The sequence below is a fragment of the Lynx canadensis genome, chromosome A2 (genome assembly GCF_007474595.2).
Source record: "Lynx canadensis isolate LIC74 chromosome A2, mLynCan4.pri.v2, whole genome shotgun sequence".
Classification (NCBI taxonomy): domain Eukaryota; kingdom Metazoa; phylum Chordata; class Mammalia; order Carnivora; family Felidae; genus Lynx; species Lynx canadensis.
In genome coordinates this window covers 6,971,684-6,990,243 of record NC_044304.2, presented here as the reverse complement: position 1 = coordinate 6,990,243, position 18,560 = coordinate 6,971,684, and the positions used below count along the sequence as shown (strand labels likewise).

The 18,560-nt window shown below is 43.2% G+C and overlaps 1 protein-coding gene across 1 annotated transcript; it reads left to right on the top strand.

Moving 5' to 3' along the window:
* Nucleotides 1-12,796: 12,796 nt before the first annotated feature.
* On the top strand, nucleotides 12,797-18,270 carry LOC115527620 (zinc finger protein 501-like). Its single transcript, XM_030335378.1, has 5 exons — nucleotides 12,797-12,821; nucleotides 14,531-14,668; nucleotides 15,469-15,549; nucleotides 16,135-16,148; nucleotides 16,999-18,270. Exons 1-5 carry the CDS (start codon nucleotides 12,797-12,799, stop codon nucleotides 18,181-18,183), a joined length of 1,443 nt encoding a protein of 480 aa, XP_030191238.1. The 3' UTR covers nucleotides 18,184-18,270.
* The last annotated feature ends 290 nt before the right edge of the window (nucleotides 18,271-18,560 follow it).

Below are 18,560 nucleotides of genomic sequence, written 5' to 3'. Positions count from 1 at the left end.
AGGAGGGTCATTTTGAGAAGGGACACCTATGCCCAGATGGCTGGCTCACTGGCTGTGGTTTCAGCTACGCATGTGGAAACAGCCATGTCGTCATGTGGACTTCGCTGCAGCCCCATTTGGCCTTGTTACCAGCACCATCACTCAGGCCCTGGAAGGAAACACATCCAGCCATGCCTCTCAGGTAACAGGCCTGCTGACCTCACTCTGAGATGCAGACCTTGAGCAAGCCAGCCGTTGACCCACCTGAAGCCTGTCTTTTAAAAAAAATTTTTTTTGATGCTTATTTATTTTTGAGAGAGAGAGACAGAGCACGAGCAGGGGAGGAGCAGAGAGACAGGGAGACACAGAATCCGAAGCAGGCTCCAGGCTCCGAGCTGTCAGCACAGAGCCCGACTCGGGGCTTGAACTCACAAACCATGAGATCATGACCGGAGCCGAAGCCGGAAGCTCAACCAACTGAGCCACCCAGGCGCCCCCCCACCTGAAGCCTCTCTTAGCTGTGGTCTTCCCCACAGAGGAATCCAGAAGGACATGGGTCCATCTGTGAGCCTGGAGGCAGGCCTACTAACCTTGGTCTGACTGCAGATCTTAAAGCAGGCCACAACCCAGCTCCCGGCACCAGGCCACGATATAGGAGGAGTCCTGCCCATCCTGGGACCCTGGGGGAGACTGGCCCATCAGTGCCCCCTGAGGCAGGCCTGCAGAACCTGGTCATGGCTGTGGGCCCTAAGTAGCCTTGTGAATTGGCTCCAGGCCCTCTCAGCTGTGGCCTGGGGCCATTTGTGCCTGCCTAGTCGCACAACTAGAAATGCTACCACCATCTTTGGACCCTGAAGAGCGTGCTTGTCTTGGTGTTGGCCAAGGTCTTGGAGGGACGTCCTTTGACCAGGGTCCAAAAAAGGATGATGGCCCTGACAACGGGACAGTATAGCACAGACTCCAATGCAGACCCAGTAGCAGCCATGTGACTGGTGTCAACCCCACTTGACTATGATTCTGGAGGTAGAACCCATCAGTCCAGGGACCCATACAAGACAGTTTTTACCTATGAAAACAGTCGATACACTCTTAAAGAGATGTTTGCTCTTTCAGTTATGGAGACACAAATGGCAAGCCCCGTTGCCTGCAGATAGAGCCAACAGACCATTAAGTAGCCTACACGGAGCTGAGAGATGAAGGACTTTCTGTAACTATGTGACCCTAGAACGACTGCAAGAGTGATTGATTACTCAAATGTGCACATCTAACACAAAGAGGCAATGATCCCAAGAATTAGGTAAACATGTTACCACCAATGGAATTAACCCCAAGCTGAACACCTACAGTGGTAAATGCAACAAACATTACCAACCTTTATATATATACCACTAAATATTAAGACTTGTATACCATTCGAAACAGTGTGATATGAGCATAAGTAAATGCAATACGAGTGCAGGAGTGTCCAGAGACCAATACAGGAATTTACTGTTTAAGCAAGTTGGAATTTCAAATCTGTAGGTCAAGAATAGCTTATAAGTGGTACTGAATCCATCATCTTTTCTAGGGAAAAGAACTACTGGATCCAGTACCCTACCCCACATGTAAATTATATCCTATGAGGATTAAAGACTTTGGTGTTTTGGAGCATCTAGGTGGCTCAGTCAGTTAAGCGTCCGACTTCGGCTCAGGTCATGATCTGGAGGTTCATGAGTTTGAGCTCCTTGTCGGGCTCTGTGCTGACAGCTCAGAGCCTGGTTTGGATTCTGTGTCTCCCTCTCTCTCTGCTCCTCCCTGCTCATGCTCTCTCTCTCTCTCAAAAATAAACATTAAAAATTTTTAATAAAAAAAAAAAAAGTTTGGTGTTTTTATTTTTTATTTATCTTTTGGTGTTTTTAAATAGATTATATTTAAGAAGTAAATTACAAAATCTGTATATAATTGAGATTTTTAAGGCAAGTTAGGAAATCCATATATAATTTTTAAAAAATATTTATTTTTTGGGAATGCAAGCTGGTGCAGCCACTCTGGAAAACAGTCTGGAGGTTCCTCAAAAAATTAAAAATAGAACTACCCTATAACTCAGCAATTGCACTACTAGGTATTTATCCAAGGGATACAGGTATGCTGTTTCAAAGGGACACACGCACCCCAATGTTTATAGCAGCAGTATCAACAATAGCCAAAGTATGGAAAGAGCCCAAGTGTCGATCGATGGATGAATGGATAAAGAAGACATATATACACAATGGAGTATTACTCGGCAATCAAAAAGAATGAAATCTTGCCATTCGCAACTACGTGGATGGAGCTGGAGGGGATTATGCTAAGCGAAATTAGAGAAAGACAAATGTATGACTTCACTCATATGAGGACTTGAAGGCACAGAACAGATGAACATAAGGGAAGGGAAACAAAAATAATATAAAAACAGGGAGGGGGGCAAAACATAAGAGACTCAAATATGGAGAACAAACCGAGGGTTACTGGAGGGGTTGTGGGAGGGGGGATGGGTTAAATGGGTAAGGGGCATTAAGGAATCTACTCCTGATATCATTGTTGCACTATATGCTAACTAATTTAGATGTAAATTAAAAAAAAATAAAACTAATAAATATTTTTTTTTTGGGAGAGTGCAAATGGGGGCAGGGTGGCAGAGAGAGGGGGACAGAGGTTCTAAAGCAGGCTCTGTGCTGACAGGCTGACAGCAGGCTGACAGCCCGATGCAGGGCTCAAACTCACAAACCATGAGATCATGACCTGAGCCAAAGTCGGGTGTTCAACCGACTGAGCCATCCAGGCACCCTCATATATAATTTTTTTTATTTTTTTAAGTTTATTTTTTAATTTATTTTGAGAGAGAGAGTGTGGAAGGGGCAGAGAGAGATGGAGAGAGAGAATCCCGAGCAGGCTCTGCACCATCAGCACAGAGTCTGATGTGGGGCTTGAACTCACGAACTGTGAGATCATGACCTGAGCCGAAACTGAGTCAGACACTTAACCGACTAAGCCACCCAGGCTCCCCCCTCATATATAATTTTTAAAAACACTTTTTTTGGGGGCACCTGGGTGGCTCAGTCGGTTAAGCGTCCAACTCTTGGTTTCAGCTCAAGTCAGGATCTCATGGTTCCTTGAGTTCGAGACCCACCTCCAGCTCTGTGCTGACAATGCAGAGCCTGCTTGGGATGCTCTGTCTCTCTCCCTCTCTCTCTCTGCCCCCCCCCCGCCCTTGTTCTCTCTTGCTCTCAAAATAAACATTAAAAAAACAACATTCAATGATATTTAAGAAAAATTAAAATAAAAACACTTCTTTGCCTATATAAAATTTAATGATTTATGCAATAAACATGAAACATTAATGTAGCAAAATAGGTATCAATTCAATAGATGGGTACAAAACATTTAATGATTCACATGAACAAGCCTGGATGAAATATGTTTTAAATCAGTATTTCAAAAGATCTTTTATTAACTGTACAAAGATAACCCACTCAAAATCTCAGCAAATATAACTTTAGAACCATTCCTGAATAAGGGAAGAATGCCCAGTGTTAGTGGTTTTTCACAAAGCAAGAACAAAAATATATATGTGAACAAAATATGAAAGATTTATAAAATTGTCATTACATTGAAAACACAAGGAATCAATGATTAGAGTTTACCATTACGTCCAGTGTAACCAAAAACAAATAAGGGGAGGGGCGCCTCAGCTCAGATCATGATCCCAAGGGTTGTGAGATGAAGCCCCCCCCTGTCAAACCTGCGTAGGATTCTCTCTCCCCTTTCCCCTCTCCCTGACTCGAGAACTCTCTTGGTCAAAAACAAAAAACAAACCAGACTTCTTAGCTATATAAAAATTAAAAGTTTCTACAGTTATTAATGAAACATTAACAAGAGACATATCAATTCAATGTATGCATAAAGCACGTTGCATGATGTACATGGACATTTCTTTCACTTTTTATTGATGAACAACTGACATACAATACTGGATTACCTTCAGGCGTCCACGTAGCAATTTGATATATATATCCTATACAATGCACACATCCTAAAATAGTCACCACAGTAAGTCTAGTTACCATCTGTCACCAAAGTTGTTACAATGTTGGATTGGCTTATATTCCCTATTTTGAACATTGTATCCAGTGTCCCAGTTATTTTACAACCGGAAGACTGTACATCTTAATCCCCTTCACTTATTTCCTCCATTCCCTCCCACTCCCCTCCACTAAGTCTTGAGTAGATGTACTCTAGTCCTGTTTAAAGAGATCTTTGCTAACTGCACAAAGGCCATCCAATGAAAACCACAGCAAACGTGATTAGGGGAACAACTTTATAACCATGCCTGAAGAGAGGAATACCTGGTATCAGTGCGATCTCACAAAAACAGATATACATATTTGACACAGAAAAAGGAACGATTTACAGGAACTGTCATAACAATGAAAGCAAGGCATCAACGACTAGACTTCAGCGTCGTGTCCAACGTAAACGACAATGAGAGGAAATCAAGGCCTAGAGACGGGATGGACTGCGGCAGACAATGTGACGGACTCTCGGGCTTAACGACAAGGACAACGACCGTAGAGTCTCCAGGACGTGCAGGGAGGCCGGCAGGAAACCATTTACTGAGGATGTGGGGTTGAGCCCATTGGCGCCCTGCCACCGCCCCAGGGAGCTGGGCCCCGCCCCCCACCCCCGGCTCGGTCCCCACCCCGCTCCGCGCAGGGTCCCGCCCCCCGCCCGTAGCCGCGCCCCCATACCTGGTTCCTGCCCCAGCCTTGTCCTCCGGGCGGGATCCAGGCCTCAGGCCCAGCGCGAAGCCCACGCCCGAGGGAAGCCCAGTTCCGCCGTCTGAGGTGGAAGCCCTGCCCCCCGGTTCCCGGCAGGAAGCGGAAGTGGTGTCACGCGCTCGCCGGACTTTCTTCGCCTGCTGCTTCGCGCAGCATTGAGCACGTTGGGCTGCTGGTGGTTGGACGTGGGCCCGCTGTGGTGGGGAAGGCGTGAAGGGAGGCAGGACGTGGGAGTCCAAGGCCGGTTTTAGTCGGGGTCGGCGGTGGTCCTGCTTAACGGCCGGGCCGCGCGGCTCGCATCCGCCTAGACCGCCCGACAGGCCGCTGAGGCCGGCGGTTCTGGCGCGGAGCCGCTGTGGTCCTGCTGGGAGGGCGCGTGCGCGGGGTGTTCGTGGCCACTGTGCTCGCCTGTCCTGCAGTGTGCAAGCGGCCTTTGTGACTTTTGTCCCAAAGGAAAAGAGTTTCTGCTGCTGGGAGTGGCCCAGACTCCGCCGCGTTACTCGCAGCCTCAGGGACCCGGCCGGTGAGCGTTCTGGAAAGTTGGTTCAGCGGGGCCTGTGTTTCCTTTCGGTGGGGAAGGGAAGAGGCTGTTTTATCTGAGAATGTGGCTTTGTCTGCGCTCGTCTTTTCTTCGGGACACACTGTCTTAGGCAGGTGATATGCTTTCTCGGCTGTGTGTAGTGTGCATGTTTCAGTACCTAGTTATACACACGTGCTCCACTGGTCTTTGTACTAAAGAGAAACCGTTTCCACGTCGCTTTTCCTGAGACCCTCCTGAGCCTGTCCATTCCCACCAAGTTGCAAGCCAGGGACTTCGGGAGAAAAGAATGGAGGCGTTAATACTGCATTTTCAGAATAACTGGATTTCCCATTAACGGGGCATTTGGACTAAGTTTTTTCCCGACATTTTTTGCGTAAAATCTTAAACCTAAAGGAAATGTAAGCAACTGTTGCTATGAATGTGCACCGAAGCAGATTCACCCATTTTCGCATTTTGCGTGGTTGCGCTCTTTGGATAAAGAAATGTATTTTTTAGCGGATTGTTTGCGAGTAAATAGGAAATAAATTGTAGACATGATACATGACCTTTAAATACTCGGTAATGCATGTTTTAAGGATGAGGTTTTACTACTGAAATCATAATACAGTGATTCAGCCACGAAAATTAAAAATGTTATGCAATATGCACTGTATAAAAAGTAAAATTTTCCACTTTACCTCAGAATATGTTTTGGATCTCGGATGTATTCAAGGTTTATATATGACAATTATTTGTCTCTTAGGCTCTTCTAACCTGCGGCAGAGCCATTGTTTCTTCATGATACTGACTTGGAAGCCTCACACGCTCTTTGCGAAACTCAGAGTTTCTGAGATTTTTGATGTTTCCGTGCTGTCTTTATTTAATTTTTTTAAATGGTTTTTTTTTGAGAAAGAGACAGAGTGTGAGCGGGGGAGGGGCAGAGAGAGAGAGAGAGGGAGACATAGAATCTGAAGCAGGCTCCAGGCCCTGCGTTCTCAGCACAAGAGCTCCACCCAGGGTTCAGATCCTGACCTGAGCGGAAGTCCGACGCTTGGAGCCACCCCAGGCGCCCCTATTTATTTTAAATGTTTGTTTATTTTGGGGAGAGGGAGCCTGAGTGGGGGAGGGGCAGTGAGAGAGAGGGACGGAGATTCCCAAGCGGGCTCTGAGCTGACAGCAGAGAGCCCACTGTGGGGCTCAAACTCACAAACAGTGAGATCATGACTTGAGCTGAAGTCCGCCTTTTTATTTTTTTAATTTATTTTTATTTTTAATTTTTTTAATTTTCGAGAGAGTGGGCGCGAGTGGGGTGGGTCCAGAGAGATAGGGGAACAGAGGTCCAAAGCGGGCTCCCTGCTGACAGTAGAGAGCCTGATACAGGGCTGGAACTCAGAAACTGGAATCATGACCTGAGCTGAAGTCAGACGCTGAACGGACTAAGCCACTCAACACCCCTGTCCTCCCAAATCCCTGCTTAACCCACTGAGTCACCCCAGGTGCCTTGCATGCTGTCTTTATTTTCTGTAATTTCATACACTGATAAGTGAGTCCAGTAACCAGGCTTGCCAACTTTTTGTCTGAAAAGGCCCAGGTAGTAATGTAGCTAAAGTGCTGAAAATACAGGTTCATATAAGAAAAATGCCAGGTAAAGGTTAGTGAGTAACTGCAGGTGGGCTGTGAAGATCAGGTCCATTACTGTCTTGGAGTCCATCATGCAGGGTCTTGTGGCTCAGGCAGTACTTCTTGCCGAAGGGGGAAGTTTAGGTTTCCATCAGGGGATCGTTTGCCCACATGGTCTTTTGTCTGAGTTCAGAGAGAACCTGGAAAGAAGACCTTAATCAGTTAGAAAGTTTGAAGTTAAAGTGGAGGTGGCTGAAGTCCTCTTGCATTGAGTACATTCTGCTTTGCTGGCCATCCGGCCTGGAATTCTTCAGCTCTGCCTTTGTAGTTGCACAAGCAACCATACCCCTTACTAAACAAATGTGTGTGGTTTTGTCTAGTAAAACTTCATTTGCACAGTAAAAAAAAATTAAAAAAAAAAAGGGGGGGGGGCGCCTGGGTTGCTCAGTCTGTTGAGTGTCTGACTTCACTCAGGTCATGATGTCACAGCTTGTGAGTTCGAGCCCCACGTCGGACTCTGTGCTGACAGCTCGGAGCCTGGAGTCTGCTTGGGATTCTGTGTCTCCCTCTCCCTCTGCCCTAACCCACTCACGTTCTGTCTCTCTCTCAAAAATAAACATACATTAAAAAAACAAAACTTCATTTGCAGAAACAGGCCTGTCAGTTTTAGTTTCCGAACTTCAGTTTCAGAGGCTTCAAAATCTCTGTCACAAACTATTTTGTGGGTGATGTGTACCTAATTATATTGCGTAAGGGAGTTTTAAATGTACATCAAGTGTCATTTGATCTCCATCACAGTCCATTTGTAAAGTACTCCTCAAATTTAGTCATAGTCTCATGAAAATATTTTACCTAAAAACTAATGTTATCCTGTAATAACTTGTATATTAATCAAAATGGGAAGGATGTAGCAGAAGTGAAAGCCTAGTTTATGCAAATAAATACCTGGCACATAAATAAACAAATACAACAAGCATAGACAAAATATGTCAACCCAGTACAGTTTAGGTTTAGTTTAGGTTTCTGGAATTGGTCTCGAGGTGATTGTAGATGTCCATGGTTTATTTCTTCAAAGCCAGTCCTCTATTTCCCAGTCCTTGGGCAAACTGGATGTTGGTGTTAGTCTTTGCAGTTCCCTCAGCAGTGTCGGTATTATTCCTGGATGATTATGTCCAGTGGTGGGGAGTTCCAGGATCCTCCTTTTAACTTTTCCTACTATAATGGCCCTTACCCTATGTGTCAGAGATAAGGGAATTCTGCCATTTGGCAAGAATGTCTATATTGCAGATACATTTAGATGCTATAGCTGGGTTTAATCTGAGTTCATTGGACTTTTTATTTATTTATTTTTATTAAAAAAGAATTTTTTTTACTGTTTATTTTTGAGAAGGGGGGGGGAGACAGAATCCGAAGCAGGCCCTAGGCTCTGAGCTGTCAGCATACAGCCTGATGTGGGGCTTGAACCCACAGACTGAGATACCTGAGCCGAAGTTGGATGCTTAACCGACTGAGCCACCCAGGCGCCCCTGGAGTTAAGACTTTTTAAAAAACTACTGTGCTACGGGTGCAGAGCCCTACTTGGGGCTTGAACCCACAAAACTGTGAGATCATGACCTGAGCTTCTAAAAGCAAGAATCGGATGCTTAACCATCCAGGTACCCCACTCCTTGATTTGTTGATATACATTGGAAGAGTAACAGAGATACAAACAACTCACAGACCCTACAGGTGATGGAGAGTAATAGGGAAGTTCACATTTGTACAGGGCCGTTCACCCCAAGACTGGGTCAGACCTTATTGTCAGTGATATCATTGCAGTCAACTGGTTGTAAAGAAGTTTGCTGGGTTGCCTGGGGCAGAGGTAGTTGGCACAATGGGCAAGCATTGGAAAACCTCTGGATTACAGTCAAGCCGTGACTGGTGAGCCCATGAGTGGAGGGAACCATGGGTGACAACAGGTATAAGAAACAGCACCCGAGTATCCACATTAGGGGTTCTGTGGGGAAGAAGTTTACAGACATGCCCTAGCTGGTGGATGAGTGCTCAGAAGCATGAGACCCCACACTCATATTAGAGTACTTAACTACATCTCCTAAGACATGGGATATATATTTTGTCAGGGACTGTTATTTCAATGTAATCTAGATAGATGTACTGTGTTTTTTTTTTTTTTTAATTTTTTTTTTTTCAACGTTTATTTATTTTTGGGACAGAGAGAGACAGAGCATGAATGGGGGAGGGGCAGAGAGAGAGGGAGACACAGAATCGGAAACAGGCTCCAGGCTCTGAGCCATCAGCCCAGAGCCTGACGCGGGGCTCGAACTCACGGACCGCGAGATCGTGACCTGGCTGAAGTCGGACGCTTAACCGACTGCGCCACCCAGGCGCCCCGATGTACTGTGTTTTTTATAAATTAAAAAATTTTTTTTTATTAAATGAGCCTCCACACCTACCTTGGGGCTTGAGCTCATGACCCTGTGATCCAGAGTTGTGTGCCCTGTTGACTGAGCCAGCCAGGCGCTCCTAGTTAGATGTGCTTTGAGTGACGTAGGGACTCTGTGGTCTTGGTCTGTCAGTCAGCAATCACTTGGTGCCCTCACTGAGCCAGGGCCTATGTCACGTATTGGAAAATAAAGGGCATCTTTGATACCCAAAGAGCTCTCCAAAAGAAAATGGATCTCCATGTCAGACAGCATTGTCATAAATCATTACTACACACAGAGTTCTTTACGGTAGATGATTCAATATCTCTAATATGATTCAATTTCAAAATTTGTATGTACCCAATAATATTGTTGCACAAAGTATAAACCAATGCTTGACAGAAACGTAAGAAAAAATGGACAAGTCCAAAATTCACTGGGAGATTTAAGAATGTTTTTCCCTTATTGTTTCTTTAAATAGAAAAAAGTCAGCATATGTATTTGTAAACGTTTTACAAACTGAGTAACCTATCTAGGAACTGATAGAAACTGAAAGAAATCAGAAAGATTGTCTGGAATTAGGGTGAGGAAGTGAACTAGAAGGCTGAAGAGGGCTTTTCAGGGAGACGAGTATGTTGTCTGTGTTTTTAGAAGTTCAATATGCTGTCCATTCTCTATTTTTTTTTAAGACTGTGATAAGGTGAGTAACTACAGTTGTTAGAGCTCATCCAGAAAATACTTAAGATGTACACTTTTGATTGCATAGCACTTACATCTCCATCAGAAAAGGAAACAAAACCAAATGGAAAAATGTTTGTGCACGTGCCACAAAAGTAAACACATTCGTGGGCTTATTCAGCCCAAAGGCCCCATTTTGAGACCCCTAGGAGTAAGTGCAATCTATACTAGCATTTGAGATGCAGTGTTTGTGACAGCTTGTTATTTTCAGGGTTCTGGTCTTTTCACCTGTAGAATAAGAATTCTTGGAAAAAAAGATTTTTGGGTCATGAGGGTTAATTTCATTTATGGTAAAGAATCTGGAACTTCTAGTGTTTACCATCATTTGGATTCAGTTTTGTAGATCAGCATTTGGGCTGCTGTTCTGTGTTTAATTTATTGAAAAGTCATTAATTTTTGTAAGTTCATTTATTTATCAGAGAGTGTGTCTGCACACGTGTGGGAGGGGTAGAGAGAGAAAGTGGGGGAGAGACCATCCCAAGGAGGCTCCACACTGTCAGCGTGGAGCCTGATGCCGTCTCGAGCCAATGAACTGTGAGATCATGACCTGAGCTGAAATCAAGAGTAGGATCCTTAACTGACTGAGCTGCCCTGGTGCCCCGACTCATTAGTCTTTAACATAGGAGTTATCATTTGAACTGTATCAGGTTAAAAGATATTAAAGTGAGAAGGAAGCCTTATGATTTTTTTTAATGTTTTATTTTTGAGAGAGACAGAGAGAACACAAGTAGGGGAGGGGCAGAGAGAGAGGGAGACATAGAATCTGAAGCAGGCTCCAGCTAATAGCTCAGAGCCTGACGCAGGGCTCGAACTCAAGAGCTGTGAGATCATGATCTGAGCTGAAGTCGGATACTTAGCCGGCTGAGCCACCCAGGCAAGAAGGAAGCCTTATTAACAATGGAGTAAATATAAAAACCTGGTGAAAAACAAGTGATAATACAAAAAGAAGGTTTTCTGGGAAGACTCATAAAATAGACCAGTGTGAAACACAGACTGATTTGGCATTGCTCCTTTGCCAGGGTAAGGGGAAGTGGGCAAACCTTAACTGAACTGAGCCTCAGTCAAGACCCGTTGAAGCTGCTGAATACTTGAAATGTCTTCTGAGTCTTTAAAATCCTTCCATCATTATTTTTCATATATTTTTGGGTCCTGTTTGGAACAGCCTATGGTTTTTTTCTTTTTCTGTCTTTACCTTGCCCAAGAAGCAATCCAAAATATTCATGTATACCTTTGTGCTTGTATATAGGATAGTCTTTATTTTCTCACCTATTTGAGTTTTTCCTCCATAAGCACTGATGAATGGATGTATCCATTAATAATTGAGTATCTTGTCCCTTAGGAATGTTGGGTCATTAAATCCTGGGACATTTTTTGTATATTTCACTGTTTTCTACTTAGTGCCTAGCACAGGACCACAATTATCTTAATTGTTTGTGGAAAGAATGAAAGAATAAACCTATTATGATAACATAAAAAAGGAGGTTCAGGGCTCCAAGCCACTGTAAGCTCCATCAACCAAAGCTCAAGGTATTAACTAAATAAAACACTTCATTTTTCTCTTCTATATAATGTCCAGCAGTATTCTAGGCTAATGCTAGCCAATGGACATATGACCTGCAGGCCATGTATATGATTAAAGCTTTTCTGTACATGAAATAAACAAAAAGAGATCATACGTAATAATGCACTTTATCCCATCTATTCCAAATATTTCAGCATGTAACCCATATAAGAATTGAAGTTTTTTTTTATTTTTTAAATTTTCTTCAAATTTTTTTTTTAATGTTTATTCATTTTTGAGAGACAGACAGCACCAGCAGGGGAGGGGCAGAGAGGGAGACACAGAATCTGAAGCAGACTCCAGGCTCTGAGCTGTTGGCACAGAGCCTGCTGCAGGGCTCGAACCCACAAGTAGTGAGATCGTGACCTGAGCTGAAGTTGGACACTTAACTGACTGAGCCACTCAGGCACCGCTAAAATGGAAGTATCTTAAATTCTTTAAGTCATAGTAAGATTTCAGAATTCACTGGACATAAAATTTTCATGACATGTACTTCGTACGTGTATGTAATAAATACAGTTGAGAATGTAGATGTGTTTAAGTTTACCTAAACAAAATTTAAAATCCTGTTTTACTAACTGCATATCAGGTACTCAATAGCGTATGCGACTGGTGGCTACTAAACTGGACAGTGCAGGTCTAGATTGACAACTGATCATATTTGCGAATAAGAACCTCAGATCACACATTTGAGACAAGCCTATCTGCATTCAATTCTGGATTTCTTTTTCCTAATTGGAGGGTGGTGGGCCAATGATTAGTGTTCTATGAATCTAGCTTTATCAGCTATTAAGTAGGGCTAGTGATATCTATTGAAATGGGTTGTTATGCTAATTAAGTGAGCTGGTATACATAAAGTTAGTGAGACAGATATCTGTCACATACTGATTTGCAGTGAATGGTAATTGACATTAGTGACTTTCATGCCATAGATTATACCATTTTCAGTAATTTCCCACATACCACCTTCAGAGAGACAGCTAATGTGTGATGTTTGATGATGGATTGGCAATGCTTGCTGATTAATGATTGGTATGAAAAGGACTGGGGGTATCCCAATGTCAAGAATAATGAAGATTGTCATATTCACCTAGATTCATAAGTTGTACTGAAGTGATCAAATTTCCCAGTAGGTAGACTTCACCGTCACTCTCCCAGGATGGCAACCATTGACTTGACCCATGGTAAGTCATTATTGATTCTCATTTCCAGAGAATTCTAAAGGTCATCCCCACACAACCTGGAGTCCAACAACCTGGTCCTAAATTAGTCATACTGCTGTTCTTTTAGAAAGAGCTGAAATATGCCAGAGAATGCTATTATCTAAGTCAGCTTCCTCGTGTGTGTGTTGGGAATTGGTGGTACATAATCTCATTGATGAGTTTTATTATTTTGGGCAAATAAAGAACCAAATGTTTTAGGGGTTAAGTTTCCATACCTGCACTTGATCTTAGCCAAAAGGCCGAGAAGCGATAAGTTTCCATACCTGTAAAATAAGACCATGACCTCTTTCTTCATGGGTAGCATGTCTAGCAAGTCCCTTTTCTGGCTCCAGGTGAGGCAGGGCTATTGTATTTTATGGCAGTAGTGTGTGTTTCTGTGAGATTTCTCATGCAGGGATATATGGGGATCTTAAATTAGGATGGAATGATTTTCAGGTGGGTGATTCTGGGAACTTGGGTCAATTCTGTATTCTGAAGTATCCTTTCCTTTCCCCAAGATCTTCTTTCTAGGAATCCTTTCTCCCATCCTGAGGAAAACACAGAGGTAGAGGGGATGGTGGCTGTCAGGCCGAAAAATTATAATCAGGTAATAAAAAAGCATATCAGTCAACAGAAAGCCATATTTACATCCACCAGGTGAACACATTGTTTCTAGGCACACCTGTGTCCTGAGCTTCCTAAAGCAAATAAACTCCAGACAAGGACTGAGTCCCCAGATGAATTTCCTCTGGAAGTAGAAAGAAGCTCATGGATTCCAAATGCAGGCTTCCGCCTTGCTGTGAGCTCTGACATGACAGTATAAGTGTCCTTTTCTCAAAGAATTCAGTTATTCTGTGCTGTTTATGAAGGATCTGTAGCACGCTCAGGAGTGTGTTATAGTAGAGGAAACTGTGAAGACCTATTACTGTGGTTAAGCTGACATAAGGTCTTGTTTATTTGTTTATTTTTTTATTTTTTATTAAAAAAAAATTTTTTTTAACGTTTTATTTATTTTTGAGACAGGGAGAGACAGAGCATGCACAGGGGAGGGGCAGAGAGAGGGAGACACAGAATCTGAAACAGGCTCCAGGCTCTGAGCCGTCACCACAGAGCCCGACGCGGGGCTCGAACTCACGGACCGCGAGATCATGACCTGAGCCCAAGTCAGCCGCTTAACCCACTGAGCCACCCAGGTGCCCCATAAGGTCTTGTTTAAAAGGTGACATTAAGGGGCACCTGGGTGGCTCAGTGGGTTAAGCGGCTGACTTGGGCTCAGGTCATGATCTCGCGGTCCGTGAGTTCGAGCCCCGCATCAGGCTCTGTGGTGACGGCTCAGAGCCTGGAGCCTGTTTCAGATTCTGTGTCTCCCTCTCTCTGACCCTCCCCTGTTCATGCTCTGTCTCTCCCTGTCTCAAAAATAAACGTTAAAAGAAAATTAAAAAAAAAACTAAAAATAATAAAAAAATAAAATAAATAAATAAAAGGTGACATTAAAACCATATGAGTGGAGTGGAGCAGTGAGTGAGTCTAGATTGAGAGAAGAGTACCTAGGACCACAGGACCATGGGAGGATAATGAGAAACCTCATAACCCTGCATCGGTATTGAGTCTCCTGTCCTCATTCTCCCATGAATGTTGGCGGAGATGTTTCTTGTCTCAAGCCAATCCCGGTGTGATGGTTTAGATTGCAGTGACCTTTGACGACGCAGTGACCTTTGATGACGTGGCATTGGACTTCACCCAGGAGGAGTGGATATTACTGGACCTTGCTCAGAGAAACCTATACAGAAACGTGATGCTGGAGAACTACCAGAACCTGGTCACAGTAGGTAAGGCTGCCAACATTCCTTGTAACATCTTTAGGAACAAATTTGTACTATGTATTTTTGGTGTTCCAGCCTTGGTGATGCCTAATCTGAAACATAATTGGAAATAAGAGATGCATAGTCCCTGCACTAATGGGTTGTAATCTTTAATGGGTTTTCCATAAATGTGGCATTAGGGCCAACAGTAACTAACACTATCGTTGTTAGGAATTTACATTGTCAGATCCCGGGTTTTGTTTTTAACGTATTTTTTTAATGTTTATTTATTTTTGAGAGAGAGACACACAGCACAAGCTGGGGAGGGGCAGAGAGAGGGACACACAGAATCGGAAGCAGGCTCCAGACTCCGAGCTGTTAGCACAGAACCTGACGTGGGGCTCGAACTCATAGACCACAAGATCATGACCTGAGCTGAAGTTGGACGCTTAACTGACTGAGCCACCCAGATGCCCCAAATCAGACCCTACTTTTGACATTCTGAATTATAAAGCTGGTGCTGTTGCCCTGTCTTCTATGTTCAATAAGCCATCCTGATGATTGCGACACACTCCAGCATTTGAGTACTATAGCTTTAGTGCTTTCCCCATCAAAAGGAAGGTCTCCTTTCCTCACCTTCTTTATTTGCTGTTTGGATAAATGTCTATGTGCTCTGTAAATGTGTACATACCTTTGGGTTAGGCTTTCAGAGTCAGAGATAAGTAATCTTTTTCTAGCCCTTTTGAAATGATTTTACTGTTTTCATCAGAAGCTTTGTCATTTCTTACACAGTCCTCTTCTATTAATGTACCTTTCCCCCTGGACAGGATATCAACAGTCAAAACCCAGCCTAGTAGCTAGGTTGGAACAAGAAGAGTTGAGGACAGTGGAGAAAGGAGTTTTCCCAGGTGAGTGTTGTGACAGATATCGCTGGTGAATGAGAAGAATGTCACTAGTCAGTCTGAAATATGGCATACTCGCAATGTGTAAAATTTAAGATTCATTTTGTCTCATAGTGCTGAAACCGTTTGTCTCTGATGTTTTTGCGTATCTTTAACTTCCTTCCCTCTTTTACTTAAGCTTTCTATGATGTCACAAAGTGACCTGTTTCTTCTTTAAAATATCATTTTGGTAAACTTAGTTGTCCAGAGGTTTCCTACTTTTCTACCTTGATAATAGTCTGTTTTTGCTCACTATATGTAATTTTCCAAAAATTATTTTTTAGCAGACCACCAAAGTTTGACCATCTGCACTTAGTGCCAAATTTTCCCATAGACAAACTGCTGAAATCTTTTTTCTTTATTGTTTTATCAACACTTTTTTTAAATGTTTATTTATTTTGAGAGAGAGAGAGAATCCCAAGTAGGCTCCACCTGTTGGCATGGAGCCTGACATGGGGCTCAATCTCAAAACCGTGAGATCATGACCTGAGCCAAAATCAAGAATCAGATGCTAAACTGACTGATCTACCCATGTGCCCCCTTTTTCCACAGTTTTTAATATGAAAGTAAAGAAAACTGAGTCTTATCTTTTTTTAATTGTTTAACCTATCATTTGTTTCTGCAAATGCTTACATTTGTTTTACTTTAGAATGGCAAACTCAACATCAAAGCAAAGAGTCACCATCTCTCCAGGATTTGGGGGAAGGAAAAACAGCCAGAGAAATTCAAAAAGTAAGGTTGAGTTGTGATATCTCCTATTTTTCCACATTAAAAAAAAGATTGGTAGTTTTGTTTTAAATTTTTTTTTTTTTTCAACGTTTATTTATTTTTGGGACAGAGAGAGACAGAGCATGAACGGGGGAGGGGCAGAGAGAGAGGGAGACACAGAGGGAAACAGGCTCCAGGCTCTGAGCCATCAGCCCAGAGCCTGACGCGGGGCTCGAACTCCCTGACCGCGAGATCGTGACCTGGCTGAAGTCGGACGCTTAACCGACTGCGCCACCCAGGCGCCCCGGTAGTTTTGTTTTAAAATCAGTGCAAGTAGGAGGTATTTGAGACAAGTGGCATTCATCCAAGAGAAAGCAATTCAGAGATACTCGATTATGATTTGGGAGGATAATCCAAACCTGTCTTGGAAGTTGTTGCTTCCTAGATACCACAAGTACAAGTTTCCGCATATATAAGAGGGATTGAGTCTAAACATTTTCCTGCAATTTTAATGGAATGTTTCTAAGAGCAGAGTAGATGGCATCGGTTTTTGTCAGAGGAGTTCCCTCATTTAACTTGAAGGCAGTCAGCAGGAGCTGTGTTTATGTAATGAAAATGGTAAGAATCATCATGTTTTTAGCTTTATAAGTGTGAAATCTGAAATGAATCTGAAAATCCGATCATCAACTTTCATCTGTTTATCAACAGGAAAGGACCCACCAGGGAGCAGAGCTCTCTGAGTATGAGCAAAGTGGGAAAATCTTAAGCCAACACTTACTCCTTAAGACACACATGAGAACGGAAAATAGAGAGAACACTTTTGAGCATACTCAGTATGCCAACAGCTTCTGTCCTCTGCAAAAGGAAAGTTCTACGAGAGAGAAGCTTTCTGAATTGAGTCAGGGTGGTAAAGTCTTCCACCTGACTCCATACAGCATGTATGAGAGAACCAGTCTGGCAGAGAAGCCTTCTGAAAATAGTGGCTGTGGGATGACGTTCATTAGTCATTCCCACTTTCAGACACAGGAGAGAAGTCACGGTGGAGGAGACCTCGATGAATGGATGCTTCCATTTCCAGGGATCTCAGTTCCCTCAGCAGGTCACCCTGTGTATATGCAAATGCACACGGTTAGAGACCCCTATGAATGTAGGGAGTGTGGGAAGTGTTACGCAAATGTGAAACGTCTCAATAAACACATCAGTCGATTTCACGCTGGAATAAAACCATTTGTATGTAGCGAATGTGGAAAATCTTTCTACACTTCCTCACACCTTTATATACATTTTATGATTCACACTGGAGAGAAGCCCTATGAATGTAAAGAATGCGGGAAACACTTCCAGTGGCCCTCAATGCTTCGTAATCATGTTCAAACTCACACTGGTGAGAAGCCTTATAAATGTATGATATGTGGGAAAGCCCTCAGTAGTTCCTCATATCTTAATCATCATTTGAGAATTCATACTGGAGAGAAGCCCTTTGAATGTCAGGAATGTGGGAAATGCTTTGCTTGGATTTCAGGCTTTCGTAGACATGTTCAAACTCACAGTGGTGAGAAGCCCTATAAATGTAAGGAATGCGGGAAAGCCCTCAGTAGTTCCTCAATTCTTAAAGCACATTTGAGAATTCACACTGGAGAGAAGCCATATAAATGCAAGGAATGTGGGAAAGCCTTCATTAACTCCTCACGACTTAATGAACATTTGAGAATCCACACTGGAGAGAAACCCTATGAATGCAAGGAATGTGGGAAATCCTTCCATCTTTCTTCAAGCTTAGTTGGACATTTAACAGTTCACACTGGAGCAAAACCCTATCAATGTAAGGAATGTGGAAAAGCTTTTGCTTGGCCCTCATTCCTTAAAAAACATTTACGAACTCACAATGGATAGAAGACCTAGGAAGTGGTGAACGTGGGAAATTCCATTTGAGAACTCACACTAGAGCGAAGCCCTGTGAGTGTATGGAATGTGGGAAAGCCTACACCACTTCCACATCTGTAAATACACATTTGAAGTCCCACTGGAGACAAGTCCTTTGAATGTACACACTGACTGAAGGCCTTCACTGTTTCCTCAAGCCTAACTCAACATGTAAAAATTGGCCCCAGAGAGAAACTGTGAATGTAAAGAATGTGATAAAGCCTTCACATTGTCGTCATGACTTACTAAAACGCCTAAAAATGCACAATGGATAGAAGACTTACATACATGATAAACGTGGGAAAGCCTCAGTTTTTCCAGTTCATTTCAAAAACACGAAAGAAGCC